The sequence below is a fragment of the Ambystoma mexicanum genome, chromosome 6q, assembly GCF_040938575.1.
Source record: "Ambystoma mexicanum isolate Mex_15411 chromosome 6q, UKY_AmexF1_1, whole genome shotgun sequence".
NCBI lineage: Eukaryota > Metazoa > Chordata > Amphibia > Caudata > Ambystomatidae > Ambystoma > Ambystoma mexicanum.
The window spans coordinates 1,160,876,792-1,160,897,627 of record NC_090937.1 but is presented as its reverse complement, the minus strand read 5'-3'; the positions used below and the strand labels follow the sequence as shown (position 1 = coordinate 1,160,897,627).

Below are 20,836 nucleotides of genomic sequence, written 5' to 3'. Positions count from 1 at the left end.
CGAGCGTTACTACACAACTTTTAAAAACTTGGTGTTCAGCAAATACGACGAATGTCTTTTGACTGCATCTTCCAATTCTGTACAAACACTGTGAAACCTTCGGGTCTGAGCGTTCCATAAATGTAATAAAAATCGATAAATAAAATATGTACACTAGTTTGGGGGAGGGGTGGTTAATACTGACAGGGGTTACTGTCCCTCTGTCTGAGGAAAATGGTCACAGACTGGTTCTAATGTCATGACTGGATGTTGCACTCTGTGTTTAAAGAGAATCTCTGAATCTGTGGAACGGAATGGCAGCCACTGGAACCGATAAATGGCTATTGGGCAGCTCTAGCGTAGCTCTCCAAACCCACACCGTCCCATCCTAAAATATACCAGTACACCTTTGACAATTTAGTGCCGCGGATTAGAACTGCAAATACTTTGCTCAAAGTAACTTCTATTTTATGTAAAAAATAAAATCCCCTCCAATAACCAAGCTAGAAATGTCCTTTCATGTGTTCCCTAATGTAACTTTACTTCCCTTTTGAGCCTGTAGCCAGTTTAATTATATATTGATATAACACCCACAGCTCGGCTCTGTTCAGATTAGTAAGTGCTTTCTTTACAGTTTGGGCTAGACGGCGAACTGCTCACTCTTCTTCACTGCACTTAGAATGCCAGACTGTCAGCATGGGCACTTTAAAATCCCAAAAGGGGTGGCCAGCAGCGGCGGCTCCATCAATATATCATAACCATCACCATTATGTGCGCTGCTTCAGAGCAAAAAAAGAGCAAACCAGATTGTGAACATCTAATTTATTTTTAATTACTCAAATAGAGTGCAGTGCATAGTCATATTTTAGTAAGATTCAGCTGACAGGTTTAATAACGGCTCCTCTTTTAGAATCCTTTGGGTGCTTCTTTTGGGTGCTTGTGTTTTTAGAGAGCGAGCGCGCCCCCTTCAGCTTCACGCGCTACACTCTATATGAACGAGGGATGCATACTCAGGTACATTTACACTTACATTTATTTATTTATATTGCACTCAATAGACCCGCAGGCATGATGGCGTATACAAGGGACAGAAAACATAACATAATACAACATAAAACATGAATGAGCACCTAAAAGCAAAAAATAATAATTCTAGAACTGGGAAAAGAAAGCAAAGTCTTCTTGATCAAATTAGTTCAAGACAATATTCATCTTAGAGTGTGGTGATAATAGATTCAGATTGGTTAATCTATGCAAAAACTGGGGGAGACTTCTAGATCTGCACCCCACCACAATGCAATCAGTATTGTCAAGGCTGCACCAGTTCTCAATTTGAACTCTCCGGAAGACCCTAAAGTCCTGTGGTCTAATACAATTAGGGGCCACTTTTAGATTAAGCCAAGCAAGAATTTTGTTTTTTAGGGCCTCCTTAGATTCAAAATGGTCCAGTTTCCCCACGTTGGTTGTAATAAAGTTTCTGTTATACAGAACGAAACTCCTAAGGTTGGTGTCTGTAATTTTTGGCATTGTTGATGTATTAAGTCTCAAGTCCTTCTGATAAGTAAATGATGATATGACAGACTTGGCGGAAGATAAGGACCCCTCCAATTGTGCTTCCACACGAGGATAAACATCAGGAGCTACTAATTTTTCTTGCACTACTGGAGGTGGGTTATTGGGCACCGTAGGGGTTATTTGACCAGCTTTGTGAGTCCCATATTGAACAAGTAAAGTTTGGGAGGACTTTTCACTTCTGGGATGTCTAGAGTCTGTGGAGTAGACTGAGGGAACTTGAGGACATTTTGACCCACCAATAACAAACACCCAGCGCCGGAAATCCTCGAAGTTTAAACAAGACGCCAGGTCTTGTATCAACTGATCCTTATAGGGTGCCCAGCTCTGGTTGGTCTTCGGGGTAATAAATCCCTTATCGCTCTCCTCAACAGATACCTGTTTATTCTCACTGTGTTCTTGCAGAGACTCCTGTGTAAAGGGCTGTTCCTACACAGGCGAGGTGACGGAGGGGCATGGCACCTCAGTGCCACTCTCAGTAACAGTGCTAAGCTTTAAGTTGTTACAAAGTAGTTCTGAGAGAAGACGCTGAGCGCTAAGACCTCTGAAAAGTGGCTGCTTTTCCCCTGATGTTCCTGCGGTGAACAAGGTGCAGAGATTAATGGGGAATTCTCTATTCTCCCCATGATCTGCTGGGCATAGGGTGGTAATGGAGTAGATATCAAGTCCGCTTCTAAAGAGCAGACTGTGACCCTGTCCATACAAAGCTTGGATTGTAGCCTTGTGTTATGCATAGTTGAATGATGGGGGAAATGCAGGCAGGGCGCAGAGTCATAAACAACCGTAGCAGGTTACAAGAGAAAGAGGAAGGAAACACATTACCTGCCTATCAGGCACAGGGCCGACCTAACCCCAAGCCTGAGCGTGGTACCAGCTATCGGGGACTCCCACGGCGCACGAATGTCTGCCGGCAGCCGCAGACGAGAGGAGCTGCCTTGAGCATGGAAAAGCCAGCGGGCGTGGAATCCAAGGAAGACCTCAGAGCAGAGGCACAATGCCACGTTCTTCACATCGGTCACCAGCCCCAGATCAACACGCTACGCAGACAATCCCCGCGGACCTCCGCAGCACTTCCTGCTCGGCGAGCTCGTCGCATCACGAGGCGTGGATAGAGTAAAGCACCCTACACTACCCAAAGCGTCAAGTCGCACCGCCTAACATGGCCGCCTCGGACGCTAATGGATGTGCAAGAGGGCAGGTATTTGAATGTATCTGTCTAACAGGAACATCCGAAGGTTGGGAGTTATGCCCATTCCCACAATGCCCCAGAAGAGGCATCATGGCGGCAACAAGCCTTCAGTCTCAACATTCCAACGTTTTTAATTTGTCTATTCCTTTTTTGTAATAACATTGGCCATACTATGGGAAGACGGTTCATATAGAATTTTAGCCACCATCCAGGGGCTTTATCACTTACATGCTATCCCTCTAATGATAAGCCCTTGTCCTTCAGAAATATAAGTCCAGGAAAATCATTTTAACAACTGGTAAAGCACTCTATTGGTGACCAGAATAAAACAATCATGGGTTTGGACTGCAGGGACTGAAGATAAAAATAATAACACGCCTCTATCAGAACGCTTGAAAGAGGATTCTACTTGAATGAAAAATTGCATCATGTTTTGAGCAGAAGAATCACTCTAGTTGAGGTTCCAACATCTTTGCAACCACATCCTGGTGGGCACCAAGGCTTTCTATGGAGCCAACTAGCACATGTATATGGACAATTTAAAATTGAAAGAAAACTGGTCTTACTTTTTCCCTGATGACCGTCACAGTAGCATCGGCAACATTCATGATGACCGGCGTCCAGTCGTCTCTCTCTGACGAACCTATGAGACTCTCAATGGCACCATTCAATATATCCATTCCTAACATTACGCAAGCAGAAAAAGCAAGAGATAGGTTTACTCAGGTAATTTATGAAGATTCAACACAATAATATTCAGAGCAAGACTAACATTTCTAAAGCATGTATCGCTATAGCTTGGCAAGAAGTGGGGAAATGACTTTCCTTTGAAGAAATCCGTCTCCGAACTCAAGGCCTACTTTGCATTTGTCAGGTATGTCTTTCAAGAGAGAAGAGCACACTAAGCCTTAAATCACAAACTTGTAATATATTACTCGAAACACTTATGTTAGGTTATGTTATTGGGATTCATACCGTGTAATTTACAAATATATATGTACCTTTCCACTGAACGGGCGCAAGGTAAATAAAAAGAGCTTGCTTCCATGACAACAGGAGAAATTCGATGAAATGCGTGACGGCAAACAGGCATGTGGGGAAACTACAGGTTGAGTTTAGAGTAGCTTCCCCCCAGGTGTGGGAGGTTGGGGGAAAGGAGCGCACCCATGTGAGAGTCACATATAGTGTCCGAATCACCTTAGCTTGCTTCAGAGGTCTGCCATTTCAACACGCTGAACAGAACGATTGCTTGGGCCTTCGCGTACTTCTGAAGGTCAAGCAAGCACCCAATGAGACACTTGGGGGCAAGTGCAATTATTCGGAATCTTGTACCATTCAACAATGGCCACCTCGGGATGGACGTGTGAAGTCTACAGAATTAAATAATTTAGTGCCTTGAGCGTACACAGCTCCAACCAGGGAAAGCAGCAAGAAAATAACAACATGAAATATTTTCGAGCTGGTCCTGCAAGCCTTTGCAGATGCCCAATTCCCAATGGCAATTTGCCTGGAGACACACACACCTACAAGAACTGCCAGGGCACCGGCTATTTACCTTAAAACAATTGCTCCAGGTTTTAGGTTCAGGCATTAATATGAAGGAGAAATATTACAACCATTAAATGTCAAGGGATTCTTTATTAATAAAAAGAAAAAAAAGGCTACACTTAAAATTACAAAGTACTATAATGTGTTATTAGATTTTTGTCCCTAAATGTAGACAGCACATGGCATTAGGATTTGTATAATTAATTTATAATCCCTAGATACAGCACAGTGCACGATTAGTAACATTTTCGGGACGCTGGCCGATGTGCAACTTATCGTATCTATTTAGAAAATGAATACATCAGTGCAATATAGGATGCTTCTACACCCCTCACCCACATCCTTGACAAAAGGTGGCAACAGCCCCATTGCTGTCCCGCCACAGTCCAGTGCATACCCACTTATAGAAACAAATATGAGGGAATTTTACAAACAAAAATTGGGTGCAGTCACTTTTAATGTACATATCCTACCTTTGCTGTCTGCACCAGTAAGAGGAAAATCTACGTTACAGTCAGAAAGATGCAGGCAATGAAGGTAAGAGAGAAAAGTATTAGATCAAACCCCGCTGCTTAATCCACAGGGGGTCTTCTTGCACAATTCTACCACATGCTACACTCACTATATCTCTAATACTTTACAGCAACACGTGCAATAGATGAATGTACATTAAAGGCGAGTACAATTGGTGAAAAGGTCTATATGTGCATTACTAATTGCTAGGCAACCATAATCTGAGGCTTTGAACTAGTTAGACATTGGAAACGAATTCGCAAATTGATTGTCGAACATGCTGTGCCAATATATATATATATGAATAATTCTGTAAAGATACAATATTTTTTAAACCGCACTGATTTCTGATGTAAAGAATTAATCGCAGTTACAACAATTAAATCTCATAGAATGGCCCGATCCACTGAGATGCGATGTAAATTAGATACTTTGGCAAGTTAGCAATCACAGAGCACTGCATGCACGAATACCAACATATTCTTCCTGGACAGTGGAAATGCAGAGGAAAATGTGGGGAAACATCAAATGGACCTCTTTATGTAAAGGTTTAGCAATGTATCAAAGAAACATTGATTTTAAATGTCCCAAGAAAATAAATATCAGATACACCTTATGGAGCAATCATGTCAAGGCTTCAAAGTGTATGTGCAAAAATAGACTTACTGATGATGGGCACAAACTACCCATGCGGACCCTTCCACTCCCTGGATCTCTCTCAGTGGCCCATATGGTACTCCACCGGAACCAGCGGCTATCTCCCAACTCAGGAGCGGATAGGGGTGGGTGAGATTTTGATCAGCAAGGCCCGGACATTGCTAAAGGGCTCCGTTCGGTTGACCAATGTAAACAGCTGGTAGGGTGGTACTGTTAAGTCGCTCCGATATAACTACCATGTTCGCCAGCACATCTACCCCTTGGGTTGGTCACAACCCTGAGCCTATACTTAGAGGTTTTAGATGCTGCGAACATCACAAGCATTTTCCCATAGGAAAATGTGGGTAGGTAGGAATACCCGATTGATCAGGGTACAGAGGATTGGACCCGGACACTGCTCTTTTCCGATTATGCATCTAGGACTGACTTCTGCTTTTGTGTCCCCATCTTCTCAATCTGTTCTTTTTCCAAGTGGGCGGTCTCTATATCAAGACCTAAACGATCCCACAATTAAACCACTGGTCTCCCTTTGGTCAAAGAAACCTCAAGACAATGATGACCTTTCATTAAAAAGAAAAAGATATATACAACTTGCTCGGGGATCTCGGACAAGGTGTGGTCCCTGCAGCTTACCTCAGCCTCTATGTGGGCTCCCACCTCCCCAACACAGGCTTCCCTTGTCCCGCCACAAAGATTCTCAAATATCTGTACACTATTGCCAGGTGAACCCTGCTGTCTGTATCTATCCCTGCCTCAAACGGGGGCCTAAAGATGTGGCCTTACCCACTTCTCTCCCTCAAGGATTTCCCAGGTTGCCTAACTGATTGCATGGTTTCTCCCCTCTCCCTATGCACCGCTTCCTGGTCTTACCTCTCTCCTTCAATCAATGAACAATAGACATTATCATTAGACTTATTAACCTTCATTAAAGACCATGGTGGCCTTCATCTCATGAGACCCCATCAGACAACTTCCAGCACATGTACCAGATGACCAAGTCTCACCACAAGCCACCATCTCGTATGAGGACTATAAAACACAAAGGATTATAGAGGATTACTACAAAATGAAAGCAGCTTCAGCAACTTTTAAATAAGCTTGACCTGGAGGGCTCGGTATATACCAAACAGACTAACTACCAGAAGCATCTCACTACAGGAGTCAACATCTATTACACCTTTCAACAAGAAACCGTGGCTTACTACAAATTATTGCCATTTTCTTCTACACAAATGAGCTCAAAGAAAATGATGGAACCATGTGCTGCATTATCAATGCCAGCTCTGTTGCCAAACATTCTTCTGAGAGCTATGATCTCCACTGTGAGGACAAAACCGAATTAATTTTATCACAGAAATCCAGAATTCTGTGGATCACTCTGTTGCTACACATTACAATATGCCCACGGGTTACAGGTCAAATCTGCTAACAGAATAGCCAAGAGACTATGCACAAATGCACTTAAGACATCATCTAGCATAATATTCATTCTAAGACTACATCCCAGACTGAAAATCACTACTCCAAATCTGTTTGACGTCTTACATGTCCTCACTAAGCTTCCTTCTAATCTGCAGGCCGCCTTCTTACAGTCTTTGACAGATAAACTGGCGGAAGCAGTCACTAATCTTTCGTTAGACTACCAACACATCTCCATAAAGAAAGACAAACAACTGGCTAGTGAAGGATGACAATGCTGTCACAAAGTTGCCCCCTGCAAACCATGGCGCACTTTACCTCAAAGAACTAGCCAACAGGCCCACACATGAAGCTGGATACAGCTTGCATGGAGTCTTATTTAACTACATTTTCACCACAGTTTCCTCCCTACTTTGCTTGCCCTAAAGAGACCACTTCTCTGAACCATTCACCATCTTCACCGAAGCAACCCTGCATGCAAAATCAAAGAAAGGACCACCAAAGATATTTAGCAACAGAAGGAGATCCAATTGGACATCCTCCTGGAATAATGTGAATCATCAAAACCTCAGTACACAACTGAAAACTATACAAGAACAGCGGATGACCAAATTAATGACATCTTTAAATAAAACATCAGTATCCCCAACAGCATAGCACCAACAAAGTTTTTCAAACTGTCACAAGGAAATACGTTCCAAATGGTGTATCCCTAAAATTGCATTCTAAAAAAGAAAAAAAGAAAAAGGCTTGAGAAAATATGGAATCGAAATCACCCTTCTATATACAAATTGGCCTACCATGAACAGCCTCAGTTTTACAAAGAATCAGATGAAACATTGAATAGAATCAGCACAATATAGTCAAGAGGTTTTCAAAATCATAAACAAATTTAAAAACCCTGAAGCAGGACACCAACACCACTGCAAAAACTCAGCAAGTCCAATGCAACAGACTTCAGCAATAACATTCTTCAAATCTAAGACCACTTGAAAAGATAAGGGTCTAACTCTACCACACGCATCTATGGAAACCGTAGAAACAACAAAACCACCTTTATCGACACTAACATCCTTTCTTCCCCTCTCCACTGGGGACTTCCTCAGCATGGTCAACACTAGCAAACTTGCAGGCTCGCCAGAAGACCTGTGCCTCCCCAACATCAACAAAATAATAACTAAGCAACCCTGATTGGAACCTGCCTTCATAGCCGTCCTCAACACCTCCATTAAGAACGGGGCCCTCATTCATAACTTAAAAACAGCCATCATCAAACATGTGGTTCCACTGTTGGATTTCTCCCCATCATGATTCTGAGGTTTCTTACAGTCAGGCAGGGGGATTGGTGTGGGGGTTCGGTGGTGTTGCGTAGCAGATCCTAAGCTCTTTTTTGATTGTGTTGTGTTTAGGTCTTTTCATAGTCATCTTGGAGACCATGTGTTCAAGGCATTCCCTAAAGTAAGTGTGTAGAGTCCTCTATGAGCTTGTAAATGATTTGCTTGTCATCTCTGTAGTTGAAACACGAGAGTTGTTAGTAAGGACTAGTAGCAGGGTCATGTAGATGTTGATGAGTAGGGGCAGGAGACTGAGGATTGGAGTATGCTATCTGGAGACATGCATTGGCAATGCCAACCGTTTTTACTTTTGTGTAGACATGGGAAAGACCTTTTCCAGGCACTACTGTAGCGGTATTAAATGGCCATCGATGGAAGCAGCTGCAAAATTGCATATAATAGCAGTGCCTGGCAAAAACCTAATACTAACACACAAGCCAAAACTGTTGACTTTGCCAATGCTTGTTTTTGACAGGACTTAAGTGAAGGACACGCACAGTGCTTATAAATAGAGTAGCTGAAGACATACCTGGTTAAGACATTTCTATTACACCAGTAGTGCATTAAAAGCTCCAATTAAGTCATCTCTCAGAAGACTGATTCGAAAAAACACTGGCAGCACTTTGAGCACAAGGTTTTCTGGTAAGGCTTCAAAAAGCAAGTTTAAAGAGATCTCAGGAGGATGGGTTTTGGGTGGGCATGGGCAAGAAGCAGATGGGAATGGCTATAGGGATTGGCATGGCCATGGGCAGTCAACGGGATGTGTTAATAACCCAACACCTACAAGCTTTGTGTCCCACCTCATAGGTTATGTATCTTGCATTTGTATAGCGCGTACTGCCCTAGTTCATGGCGTTGAATAGCTTTTGTCTGCCAGAGAGGCAAAAGAGGAGTATGACAGAACATTCAATAGTGGTAGGGAGGAGCAAAGTCGTGTAGATGTTTGGGATGAGGGCGAGGGCTAGATAAGGTACTCGGGAAGGGTTGTGAAGGAAATGGAGCTATGTGTACAATTGGACCGATTTTATCGTGGGACTCAACAGTATTATTTAGGACGCAGCGTCGAATGGAGAGAGAGCTGGAGAAGAGGTACTTGCTGCACCAGAGGGTATGTCTGGAATCTAGTCACTGCATAGTGAGCTGGGGCATACTGAAGCCAGGCCAAGAAAACGGGCGGCAAAGTCCTTCTACTTACTTTCTTGGTCGCCAGCAACATTTGGCAGGGGCTGTTGACAGAAATCCGAATTTGACAATTTGTATATGACATTTCTCCCTAGGTGTATTCTATTGCAATAGTTGTGGCTTTAACATGACGCTTTAACCAACACTACAAAAGTTGATGCATGTTAATATCGCCTGCACTCTACACTTAAACACTTTTATTTAAGTCCAAGGGGGCGTGGCAGACTCTCCAGAGCAGAAGGCTGCATGGCAGTACTTACCGATAGGTTTCGAGACAGGAAGCATGCCCAGATACTGCACGTGAAACTTCTGAACCAGCTCAGTCTTTGGTGTTGGGAAATCTACTGCATAGGAAGACAAATCCACTTCAGTTTATCAACAGCTCCAACTGTAAAACATTACACATTTTTGGGTGCATTTTATGTGCTTAGTAGACCATGCATTTTCAATAGGAAAATAAACCACGCTTTTTAGTCTAACTTATTGTCCAAAAATCGGATGGCAAAACATTTATAAAAACGGTCAACAAACAAGGGCTCAGTACAGATAACCGGCTACAGGGCTTGGAAACTCCTAGGCACAGTAGTTCTACCTTTCAAGGCTAAACACACAACTGAAGATGGGTCTTGTGACTAGGACATCCTGGTGGAATTCGACCTATTCCTTGCTAGAGGGAAAAGAAAGCAATCCTTGGATGAGGAGCCGGCAATCGGTGTCTCAAGTACAGCCAGCACACTGTGCTCGTCATCGTTAAGGAAGATGTGGTAACTGTGCCCGCGTTGTTAGTGTATAATAACTGTGTTGGTATTCTGGTCACATGAAAAAGAAAATGCGCTACTGGGACCCAGCAGTACATGGCTCTCATTAGAGCAGTGTGACTACATTAGAAACATCCATTAAGTGCTCTTTCTAGACAAATCATCTCCCGGGGTAGAGAAGATAAAAGACATGCCCTTCAGATTTTCAACAAATATGCCAGTCTCCCTCTGCATTCTCATTCATTCTCCGTCTTTGGTCCTATTTGTCTCCATTTTGTCTATTTGCTCTCCTCTCCTAAGCCCTTCCATCATTCCGCTGATCTCATTTACCATGTAGCTACACTCGTTCTCTATAATCACTGCTCTCCTCTAACCTTTCTACAGTCCTGCGCTTCGGTTCTTCTCCTCTTTCCCCATTTTCAGTATACCCTAGCAAGCAGTCTGTTATTACCGTGTCTATCAAGCTGTCTCTTCTCACTAGCCACCGACTCACGCCATATCCTGACCTTCCATCTCGCACTGTACTCTCTCAATGCACGCTGACCCTTCCCAACACAGGAACTGTATGAATGATCACTCTGTGAGGAGTCCAAGTACGGGAGCCAGGGAAAAGGTTGAAATAGTGCATGATTGGAGGGTGGAAGGGGTGTTCGAAATCTAAAGGGTGTGAGGGCAGAAGCCTGGTGGTCGTTTGTTCTCGTGAACTAATTGTTTTAGCGGCTCCTGCTCCACTACAAGATGTCGCCCCAGTTCCTCTCCGAGAATGTAGGGACCATCTTGTGTGTTCTAGGTTGCTTTTCAATCTTAATCTGCCTTTCAACTGTATACGCTCCTGCAAAGACATGTTTCCTAACCTCCTAGCTTTTAGGCCTACATTTTGAGAGCCGCATTTATACGAGATGGTCTCATAAACAGAGAATTTTTAATAATCTACAAATCGGAGTGCAGCGTTCCTCAGTAAAATCTACTGGAAGCTGCCCAGCAGATTTCAACCAAATGCATGTCTATGGCATTGGACTCAGTAACCACCCCTTCCCAGTCGCTCCATTTGATTTCCCAATTTGTGCAGTTGGTAACCATTCGTTTAGCTTTTCAGGAGGGTCACTGTGTGTTTGGGGAGGGTCAGTATATTTTTCCTTCATCCCGTTCCTTTCATATTCACTAGCAGGCTGTACACTAGTAGAGACAATTTCGGAATACATGGAGAAGATCTTCTCCCGAGACCGTAGACCAGCGTGGAGCTTCGCTGCATCCCTTCATCTGCTGAGACTAGTGTAAGCGTACAGAGAGCCACAGCTGTGTCCGCTCTTTCCATACTACTTACCGCTAGTTCTAAAGAAAGGGAGTACACTGAATGTGCTGCTCAGCTATTAGGAATGCAGTGAGAAGCACGAATAATCATAATCAATGCCACGCTCCACACCAGATCCATTTTCTGTAAAGATTTTCCCTTGAATCGGGGAACACTAATCCTTTAGCTGAGACACTACCTCTAGGAGGGCCTCAAAGCTGCATAATGAAAATTACATAGTTAGTCTGGATAGAGATTCCAGTTACACTCTGGTTAGATTTCATTTGTTGAGTCATATAGAGTAGGCAGATAGTAAAGTTAGTGGGTCACTTAATCTAGCAATCACAGCAATGCACTGCTCAAGACTGCTGTACCAGGCAGTAGAAGAAAACCATTTCAATTAAACTATACTTGACCGTCTGTATTTAGTCCACAACTTCTGCATATCATGGATCTATGTGGTTTTTCCGGCGCGGAAAAGTCAGCAACTGAAAGGTTTGCATGAGAAATGTACGCACCACAAAAGGTTCGTACATTTCCCATTCGAATATAATTTTAAAAACCCTACAAAACCCACACCTCCACCCACAACACACCCCCACGCAAACCCTACTTACCCTTTTCTAAACGCTTTGTGTCCCAGCAGTGCCAGTTCCCTTTCACTTCCGAGATCGGGAACCGGCGCTGCAGGGGTTTCTTTTTCTGGGCAGCTACAGGGGTTTCCCCCTGCAATTCCCACTCACTATACTGTTTAGTATAGTGAACGGGGGACACCTTTGCAGCCCACCGTTTATTTATTTATTTTTTTCTCTGGATTGCTGCAGGGGAACACCCCACACACTATACTGTACAGTGTAGAGAGCAGGGTGTTGCGGGAGACGCAGTGTTTAAAAAAAAAAAATGCCTGCCACCAAAGGTTCGAACTTTTGGTGGCATGCATTTATGACCTTTTTGTATAGGTCGAACTTTTTTTTCGGTGATTTCTACCGATTCCCATATATCATTGGGAAAGGTTCCAGGCAGGATGACTCTTCATGGGAGGGGGTAGATAGGATACGGAAGCAGCAAATGAATTAAAAGTTGTTCTATAGCTTTTTCCCCTTTTTTCAGAGAATGAGCTCAGAGCGAGCAGAGAAGACCTCTCTGGCGTATTATCTTTTCCTAATCCCCCTCCCTCAGACTGCTCAGAACCAGGGTCTGTGAAGAAAAGAGCTCTTCTTCTAGACTGGTTGGGGACAGTGGGGCACAGCAGCTCCTGCTGTGATCTCTCGGTCAAAAACGTCTTTCGCTCCAACTTTTCTTTTACATCCACCAGAGACAGATTTTCATCTGCTGGGGGGAATCTCCCAGAAATTTTAGTAACTCAAGTAAATGGATTCTGCTAAGGAAGTTAGATCTCACTTTCTGTGATCTCTTATTTAAAAACTGGTATTGGTAGGTTTGCACCGAGATTGGCCTACAAGTTATTGGGCGTATAATTGAACTTACCAGCATCCATATATAAGACACCACATGTATACCTCTCCTGCTTAATATCAGTAAATGGCATGCTAGCAGTGGTAAGGCCACACAGTACCTAACATTAAGGTATGTACAGCCGCAAATAGGCACATGCAGAAACTGTGAGGCTTTCCTGGCCCAGGCCGGGTGGCAGGCAAGCTTTTGTCATACATAATGGGATGGGTTGTTTCTCTCACAAGAGGTTTTAAGCGGTTTCACTGTTCAGTTATTATACTTGTGTGTTTAGAGTTAGTTGGGAATCATTATGCAGTCAAACCTACCTTTAACAGTCTTCTTTGCAGGACAAAGTTATTTCCTATTCCAAGATGATGTCAAAGGTAAAGAGGGCAATTAAGGTAAATAATGTCATCGGCCAAGGCAGATTAGAACCTCTGAGAGGGTTGTATAACTGCCTTTCATCAAGATCATCTTGTAAGGAAGACCTATGCTGAAGGAGCTCTGCTCAAACACCTTTGAGGATCCGTTTTCTGGAGAAAAGGAGGGAAATTTGGTTTTCATGGCTATTGACAATACTTGGGGGTCCGGTTTTAGTTTTCATAAAGACTGCAACTGGATTCAAAAAAGAACAGTGAGTAGAGACTTTCACAGTTTATCAGAGCAGTAAAGATCATAGATCAGAGTTTTGGGTGAAGGAAAAGAGCATGAGATCACTGCTTACTTCTTTGAAAGATTTAGCATCTGCTCCGAGAAATAAAAGGAAGTAACCTGCTACCTGCAAACATTGGAGGAGAGACGGTATCAACTATCAGTGTTCTTTCTTGAATCCAGTTGCAGTCCTTATGAAAACTAAAACCTGACCACCTAATGTTATCAGTAGCCTTGAAAACCAAATAACCCCCTCATTTCTCTTTACTGTATTGCTTCTCCCAATTTCTGTCACCAGTCTTTGACTCGCTTACCTGTTCTCTGCTTTTGTTCTGTGTAAGCCACAATCGTTTGTCCCTTTGTCCACCTTGCTGTGGATATCTTTTTCTCTTAATCTCTCCCTTTCTCGGTCGGCCTCCTTTTCCTGGGTTTTGACCCTTGCTATTTGCTTCATCTACCAACTTTCTCTCTTTTTTCCTTTCTCTCATTGTTCTGTCTTTTTAATTTCCACTTAACCATTTTCATATTGGGTTTTTTCTGCTCCACTTCCCTCTACCCTTTTCCTTTCTCTCACCTTTTCTTTTTTTTTGTTTACTCTTTATTTGGATTTATTCAATAAACATTACAATAATAACAAAGTTGATTGATTATAATTACCAAAAAACTAATTCTACCTGTCCACATAGTGTAAGGGTTTTTAGAGAATAAATACAACCAATACCCCCCATGAAGCCCAATAATTAAATAACACACACCAAGACAACATAAACAACAGGACCCAACGCAAACCACACAATAACCCCACAACCTTAACCCTAAGTAACTACTACATATATATGTATATATATATTCACTACCCAACCTACACTTACCCATACAGATCATTAAAAGGCCCCCATCGTTCCATATACTCTCCCTCTTGATTTTGTCTTACTGATTTATTTTTTTCAAAGCCTTACAGTGTTTATCCGCTACCAATTCTCTAACTGAGGCTTCTTTCTAGTCTTCCACACTTTAATAATTTGCTTAGTTGCCATGAGTAAAGTTTTACCAATCTAGTTTGAAGAATCACATGCATTCTCACATCTTCCCTAAATTGATAGAAGAATTACTGCCATAAAGGTTTGCGGAAAAGAAGATATTCTCAGCTGCATCAATTCCTTCTAGTACATCCCTCCAGAAACCTACCACTCTCTTACATTCCCAAAGCATGTGCAATAATGTTCCCCTCGTCTGCCGACAGCCCCAACATACATCCTTCACTAATAAACCCATCGCATTCATCCGCTCTGGAGTCCAATATAAACGGCCTAAAACCTGTTGATGAATATAACACAACTTCAGATTCATCTTAGCTCTCACCTACCACCCTCCAGACACTCACATACTTTCACCAAAATATCCCTCCACAATTCCACAGCCCAAGCTGATCGTAATTTCTCCCATGACTCCTTCGTGTGTTTCTCTATTGGCATTAAGTTCACAAAAGTTGACACCATACAGCTGGAGTGTCAAACAATTCACACATTTTGGGCTTTCCAACCACTGGCACTTTTAGCATCTGCTGCCTTTCAACCATAATTTTTTCTAAAGCTCTATATATCCCATGTTCCCCATTACCCAATCCATATTACGCCACTAGCTTTTCAAAGGGAACAATGTTCTCGTGTTTACAGTAAACTTCTCCAGTTTAGCATTCTGTTATCCAATTGGAACCCTGGATTAAGCCAAATAGATGCTTCTCCATATATAAATAAGTCTTGTCCACACCCTAAATTCCACTCTACCAGAGCGGTTTTTGTAACAGTTATAGATTCCAGTTTTACCCCAGATTTCAGCAATTTCCCAAAGGAATATAGACTGTTTAGACAATAAGGTTTTAGTCTATCCCTTTCTATGGATACCCAAAACAGTTCTGATCTCTTCCCCTCCAAATAATTAAGAAGCTTTCTTAAGTAGAAACCCTCTGTGGTAATTTTCTAAAACTGGATACCCAAAACCCCCTACTCTGACTTGGAGGATCATAACGAAGCGATCATAACGAAGAGATGAATCTTTGGCCTCGTCCCTACATCCCATAACAAGTCCATAAATACTCTGTCAATGCGTTTAAAACCCATTTTAAGTAAATTTCAGAAGAAGTGATTTTATGTAATACAGAACTTTGGGCAGCAGCATCATTTTAATCGCATTTACTTTAGCCCAAATATTCAAAATCATACAATCTCATTTATGTAGATCTCTTTGCAGTGTCTCAATCAATTCACCAATATTAAAATCCACCATTTTTATTGTGTCTCGTAAAAGATAAATCCCCAAATAGTTCACATTCGAACTTGCCTATTGACAACAATTTCAATCATTTAAGTTAAGTCTACAGTTCCCACCCCAATTAATTTTATGTCCAGATAATGATCCCACTTCTTCTATCATGTGTCCCAAGAGTGTACCTCTGTCTTCCAGATTGGCCATTACAATAGTCATGTCATGAGCGTATGCTAAAACCTTAACTTCCCTGTCTCCCACACACCAACCACGAAGGCCCTGTTCCTGTTTGATATACGCTAGCAATGGTTCCAGGGCTAGATTTAAAAGAAAGGGTGAAAGCGGACAACCTTGTCTTGTTCCTCTGAATAACAAACGCTGAAGAGAGCTCATCATTAACCCAAAGTTTGGCTGAGATCTCATATTGCAAGGCTCCAACTATGTTTAACAATTGAGGCCAAAATCTCATTTCAATCGGGGTGTAATTTAAGAAGGACCAACTTACACGATCGAAGGCTTTCTCAGCATCTAAAAAAATAAGCAACATCTCCTCCGCCTTCGAATTGGATAATCCCATAATATCTATTAGGGTCCTAATATCTCTCACCTTTTCTGAGCCCATCCCTACAAGCAGCTCTTTAATGCCCGGTTGTTAGATATGTTTTTACATATAGTCATTTGGGTTGTCCATCACCTGGGCTAGCACTGGAGAGTTATGGGTTAGCCAAATTTATGGCTTGGAGTGTAGGCATTCATTACAGGTACTGGCCGTATTCAGAGGCATCTCGGAGGCAACATGCATCGCCCGTTTCTTTCCTTAATGCTAAAATATGACTGGCATAACAATTCCTGTCCTGCTTTTACAAAATGCAATAGTAATTGTAAAAACTGAAATAAGCGTCCCTTTTCCTCATCTTAAAAAATACTCTAGAAATGGAGCAAGGTGACTGGTAGATAGTATTGGCTTCCAAAATAGAGGTCAACTCTCACTTGCTCAGGAAAAGATCTTTGGAATGTTGACGTATTGGCAGACAAAAAAGTGTCTAAACTGTGAAGAAAATGCATGGACTAAGAGGATAAGCAGCCGAATTTACCTGCTTGTGGTAACAGGTAACTTAACGAGTAAAGATCAGCAAATGTACAACTAAAGTTGAAAAAAAAAGATGTGCGCGGAAAGCACAGAGGCTAAATTGATGGCAAGCGATTTGAATAGACTCCAGAATTTGAGTTTTATGGCCTTCGATACGAACAGAAAAACAAGAGTTAGTGCTTGCAAAGAAATACTCAATAAAATTGTACCAATTTGAGGGCTGTAGGGACCACAAAGACTCGTCAATAACTTGTAAAAAGCGTGCTCCAAAATGAAGACGTTTTCTATGGTAGAACAGTGGCCTACTGAACCTTGAACTCTTGCACATTGCTTTTACATTAAGGAACCACAGTATGCATGTCATAGAATTATTACATTTATGAACGAAAACGTATTCCTTTCCTTCACTTGTATTTAGTTCTACAGTGCCTCATTTGTCATCCAGATGCTTTGCATTGAGACCATGAGCATAGGAAAGGTCTCCCATATTTTTGCTGGCACCGAATATTAAGACCATGGCACAAGAAAGAGGCTGTGCTCCACCAGGCTGAGTAAAGAGACGACACAGGCTTCTGCGGTTTGATTTGCACTGGTGGGTGAAGCAGGATGGATGAATAAGACTGTTAGCTGGGATCCTGCAAGCGTGCTCATGTTGGTCTTGTTTCTGGGTAACAATTAAACCAAACACATTCTGCTTAGCATGGTTAAAGGCAGCATGGCAATGCTTTATAGAACTGCTTGGCAGCTAGATTGCTTCCAAATTTAGAATTCCATTTAGATGTTGCTTGCTTCCTTTCTAGTTGGGACAGCACACAGAGGTTCCTTACAGGCGTCTCTAACAGCTTGTGAGCTACATTTTGTGGAACTTGGTGTGCAAAACTAGAGGGATAAATCTGACCACCACAAAGGCATGAATGAGATAGCTACTAGTGATCAAAACGATAACGGAGGTTAACAACAATAACGGTCATACTAGATCTTGTGACATTCGGATCGCGCAAGTGCGGCAAGCAGAAAGTGCAGTGGGGTCAGGGCGAAACAGTAAGGTAAGGGGAGGGTGGGGGAATAGGGCAGGGAGGAGGGAAGGGGCCCTGGGTGCTGGGTAAGTGCTAGGCAGAGCCAGGAGGGCAAGGGCCCTGGGGGAAGGGATAAGGGGCAATTTCATGGGAGGGAGGCTCAATAGTCTAGCAGTGCGAAGTGGGACGGGATGAGGGTAACTGGTGCAAGAAGGGGGAGGTAGACCAGACTCTGTAGTCTAGTCAGGGAAGGGTGCCAGGGGGGCAAGTGCTGGTAAGGGAGTGCTGAGGAAGACTGGTCGAGTGAGGGCCTAGCCCCAGTATGTCTCGGAGGGGACCAGGAAGCCAGTCGCAGCAGCACAGGAGCATTAGCAAGGAAGGGGTAGAGGGAAGGAGGTGAAGAGGAAGGTCTTGAGAAGCTTCTGAAACTTAAGAGCGATTCGGCTCAAGTCTGAGAGGGGCAGAAAGGCCATTCCGGAGGGAGGCTCCTGCCGAAGAAATATCTACCCCCACTCTCTGCTTGGAAAAACATCTGACCTGCAGAAGTTTGAGCTAGAGGACCGAAGGACTCTAGCAGGGAGGTATTTAGGGAGAGGAAGTTGGAAGTAGCGTGGCCCCAGGCGCCAGAAAGCCTTGTGGATGATGCAGAGGGTCTTGAATTTGATCCTTGCAGCCAGCGGGAGTCAGTGGAGAGATTCTAGGGTTGGAGAGATGGTTTCAGAGAGTGTCTCCCTGGGCATGAGGCCAAGGATACGTCTCGCAGTCCCATTCTGGATTAGTTGGAGCTTGTGGAGGGAGGAAAGAGGCAGATTTAGGAAGAGGCTTTTACAGTAGTCCAGCATGGAGAAAACCAGAGCTCTAGAGATATTGAGTTTCTGGGGGAAGGCGAGGGGAAGGTGAGGAAAGGGACAATGCCTCTGAGGAGGTAAAGCTGAACGTGGGCCTTCTTGTCAAGGTCAGCGATATGAGGTGAGAAGGAGAGAGAGGAGTCGATGACACTCAGGTTTTTTGCCTCACAAGAGGTTAAGGGGACGAGCCCCAAGGAAGGTGGCCAAAGAGTAGTGGGGGAAGGAACGGGGTGGGGGGAGGCGTTCCAATGAGAAGGATCTCCGTCTTACTGGCATAAAGACAGAGATCGTTAGCTGCACACCATGAGTGAATAGTAGTCAGACAATTAGGAATGAGAGAGGAAGGAGAGGCGGTAAAGGAGGGAAGCTTGAAGGAGAGCTGTCATCTGCATAACACTGGCAATGAGGAGATAAGGTAGAGATCAAGTGAGCAAGAAGGGCAGGGTAAATGTTGAAGAGCCACAGCGAGAGGATAGAGCCCTGAGGGACGACGCAGGTAGAGAGTGATGTGGAGGTAGAAAAGGGCCCAATTGGACCTGGGAGGCCGGTTCAGGAGAACGGTTTCCGTGCCTCCAGCTGCTCTGAAGCCTGACTGGTGGTCACGGAGACAGCCAACAGATTCAGTGTGGTGGATTAGTTGGGAAATGACCAACGAGAGTGGAAATGCAGCAATTCGCAGGCAGTGGTGAATTCATGGATGAGTCCTTACGCAATTACAGCATTATTGCAGCAAGAAGGGATCATGCCAATTCGTAAACTCGGACCGATGAAGCAATTTCACAGATCCAGGAACTCATGTAAATCACTACAATTCACTCTGTGACTATAACAATTTTCCTTCCAATCTGGCCTTTCCATAATAGAAACATTAGATCAAGGCCGATGACTGCATATGAATTAAAACTTATCCACTCTATCTGCACCCTTTATTACCTTACCGTCATCTGCTATGGGTACCAGTCACTGCACTGGACGTTAATGTTGCTCAAAACTATAACATTTGCAACAATGCACCACTTCCAGTCGGACCTATGACCTATTTGACCATCTCTATTACCTCCCCTCATAGACAAATCACATTCGCGTGCTCGTTACTATGAATTTGCATTGCGCCCCTTTGCATTTTTTAAACCTACTCCATTTTTGCTAAACTGTAATATTCTGAACTTAGGTGTCACCCTACTGCATTTTTGGTAAACTGTGTTATTCTGAATTTAGGTGTCACCCTACTGCATTTTCGGTAAACTGTGTTATTCTGAACTTAGGTGTCACCCTACTGCATTTTTGGTAAACTGTGTTATTCTGAACTTAGATGTCACCCTACTGCACTTTTGCTAAACTGTGTTATTCTGAACTTAGAAGTTACCCTATTGCACTTTAGCACAATCGTATCATCTTAAACCTAGGCATCACCTATCAGCCCAATCGTATGATTTTGAACTCTTGATCTACTCGGGGCAAAGGGAAGTTTGTGTAAAGTGAAATTAGTCTATTCTGAGCAAAGTCCATGCGCCTGCCTACACCTGCCTAGCATTTACCCCTAGCTGATACCGCACAGCTTCTATCCGCAGAGTGTATTTTCTTATCCAGGCACCAGCCCTAGTGTGTACCAGTCCTGCATTGAGTAGCCGCCCGCCCAGACCATGTTCACCTGGCTCACTCTCACTCTCGCCATGTTCCCTTTCTGCAGCATGCCGTACAATGTACACTGTACCGGCAACATCTTCATAACCGTTAACAACGGTCTAGCCAATCTAGGTTGCCCTAGGCACTACCCGATCCCCTGCCCGACGCCCTTCCTACCCACCCAGCCGCTTTTCCCACCCAACCATCACTCTCCCCCTACTGCCTCCGTAGTCAACAGGTCACCTGCCAAGGCGACCTCTAACAATACTCCCTATCACAGCACATTTTGTGCCCCATGTCTTACAGTACCCCCCACACTGAAATTTCCAGAAACCCTACGTTCCACTAATCCAGACATCACTGCCCGCAACAACAGATTAGGCACCAATCTGCCCCCTACATATAGCATCCACCTGGCCAAACTCAACACCAAAACTATGAAG

At 43.4% G+C, this 20,836-nt stretch overlaps 1 protein-coding gene across 11 annotated transcripts in view; it reads right to left on the bottom strand.

Moving 5' to 3' along the window:
- Positions 1-20,836, bottom strand: part of APBB2 (amyloid beta precursor protein binding family B member 2) — a 1,500,548-nt gene that overhangs the window by 55,331 nt on the left and 1,424,381 nt on the right. For 5 of the 11 annotated variants that reach the window (XM_069631754.1, XM_069631756.1, XM_069631760.1 and 2 more), the window contains 2 exons: positions 9,654-9,737; positions 3,307-3,422 (listed from right to left, as the gene is read on the bottom strand). In XM_069631754.1, coding sequence (XP_069487855.1) covers positions 3,307-3,422; positions 9,654-9,737 — 200 coding nt within the window. Of the gene's footprint in view, positions 1-3,306; positions 3,423-4,761; positions 4,792-9,653; positions 9,738-20,836 lie in introns of all 11 variants that reach the window. The other 6 variants (XM_069631753.1, XM_069631751.1, XM_069631757.1 and 3 more) reach the window with 3 other exon arrangements.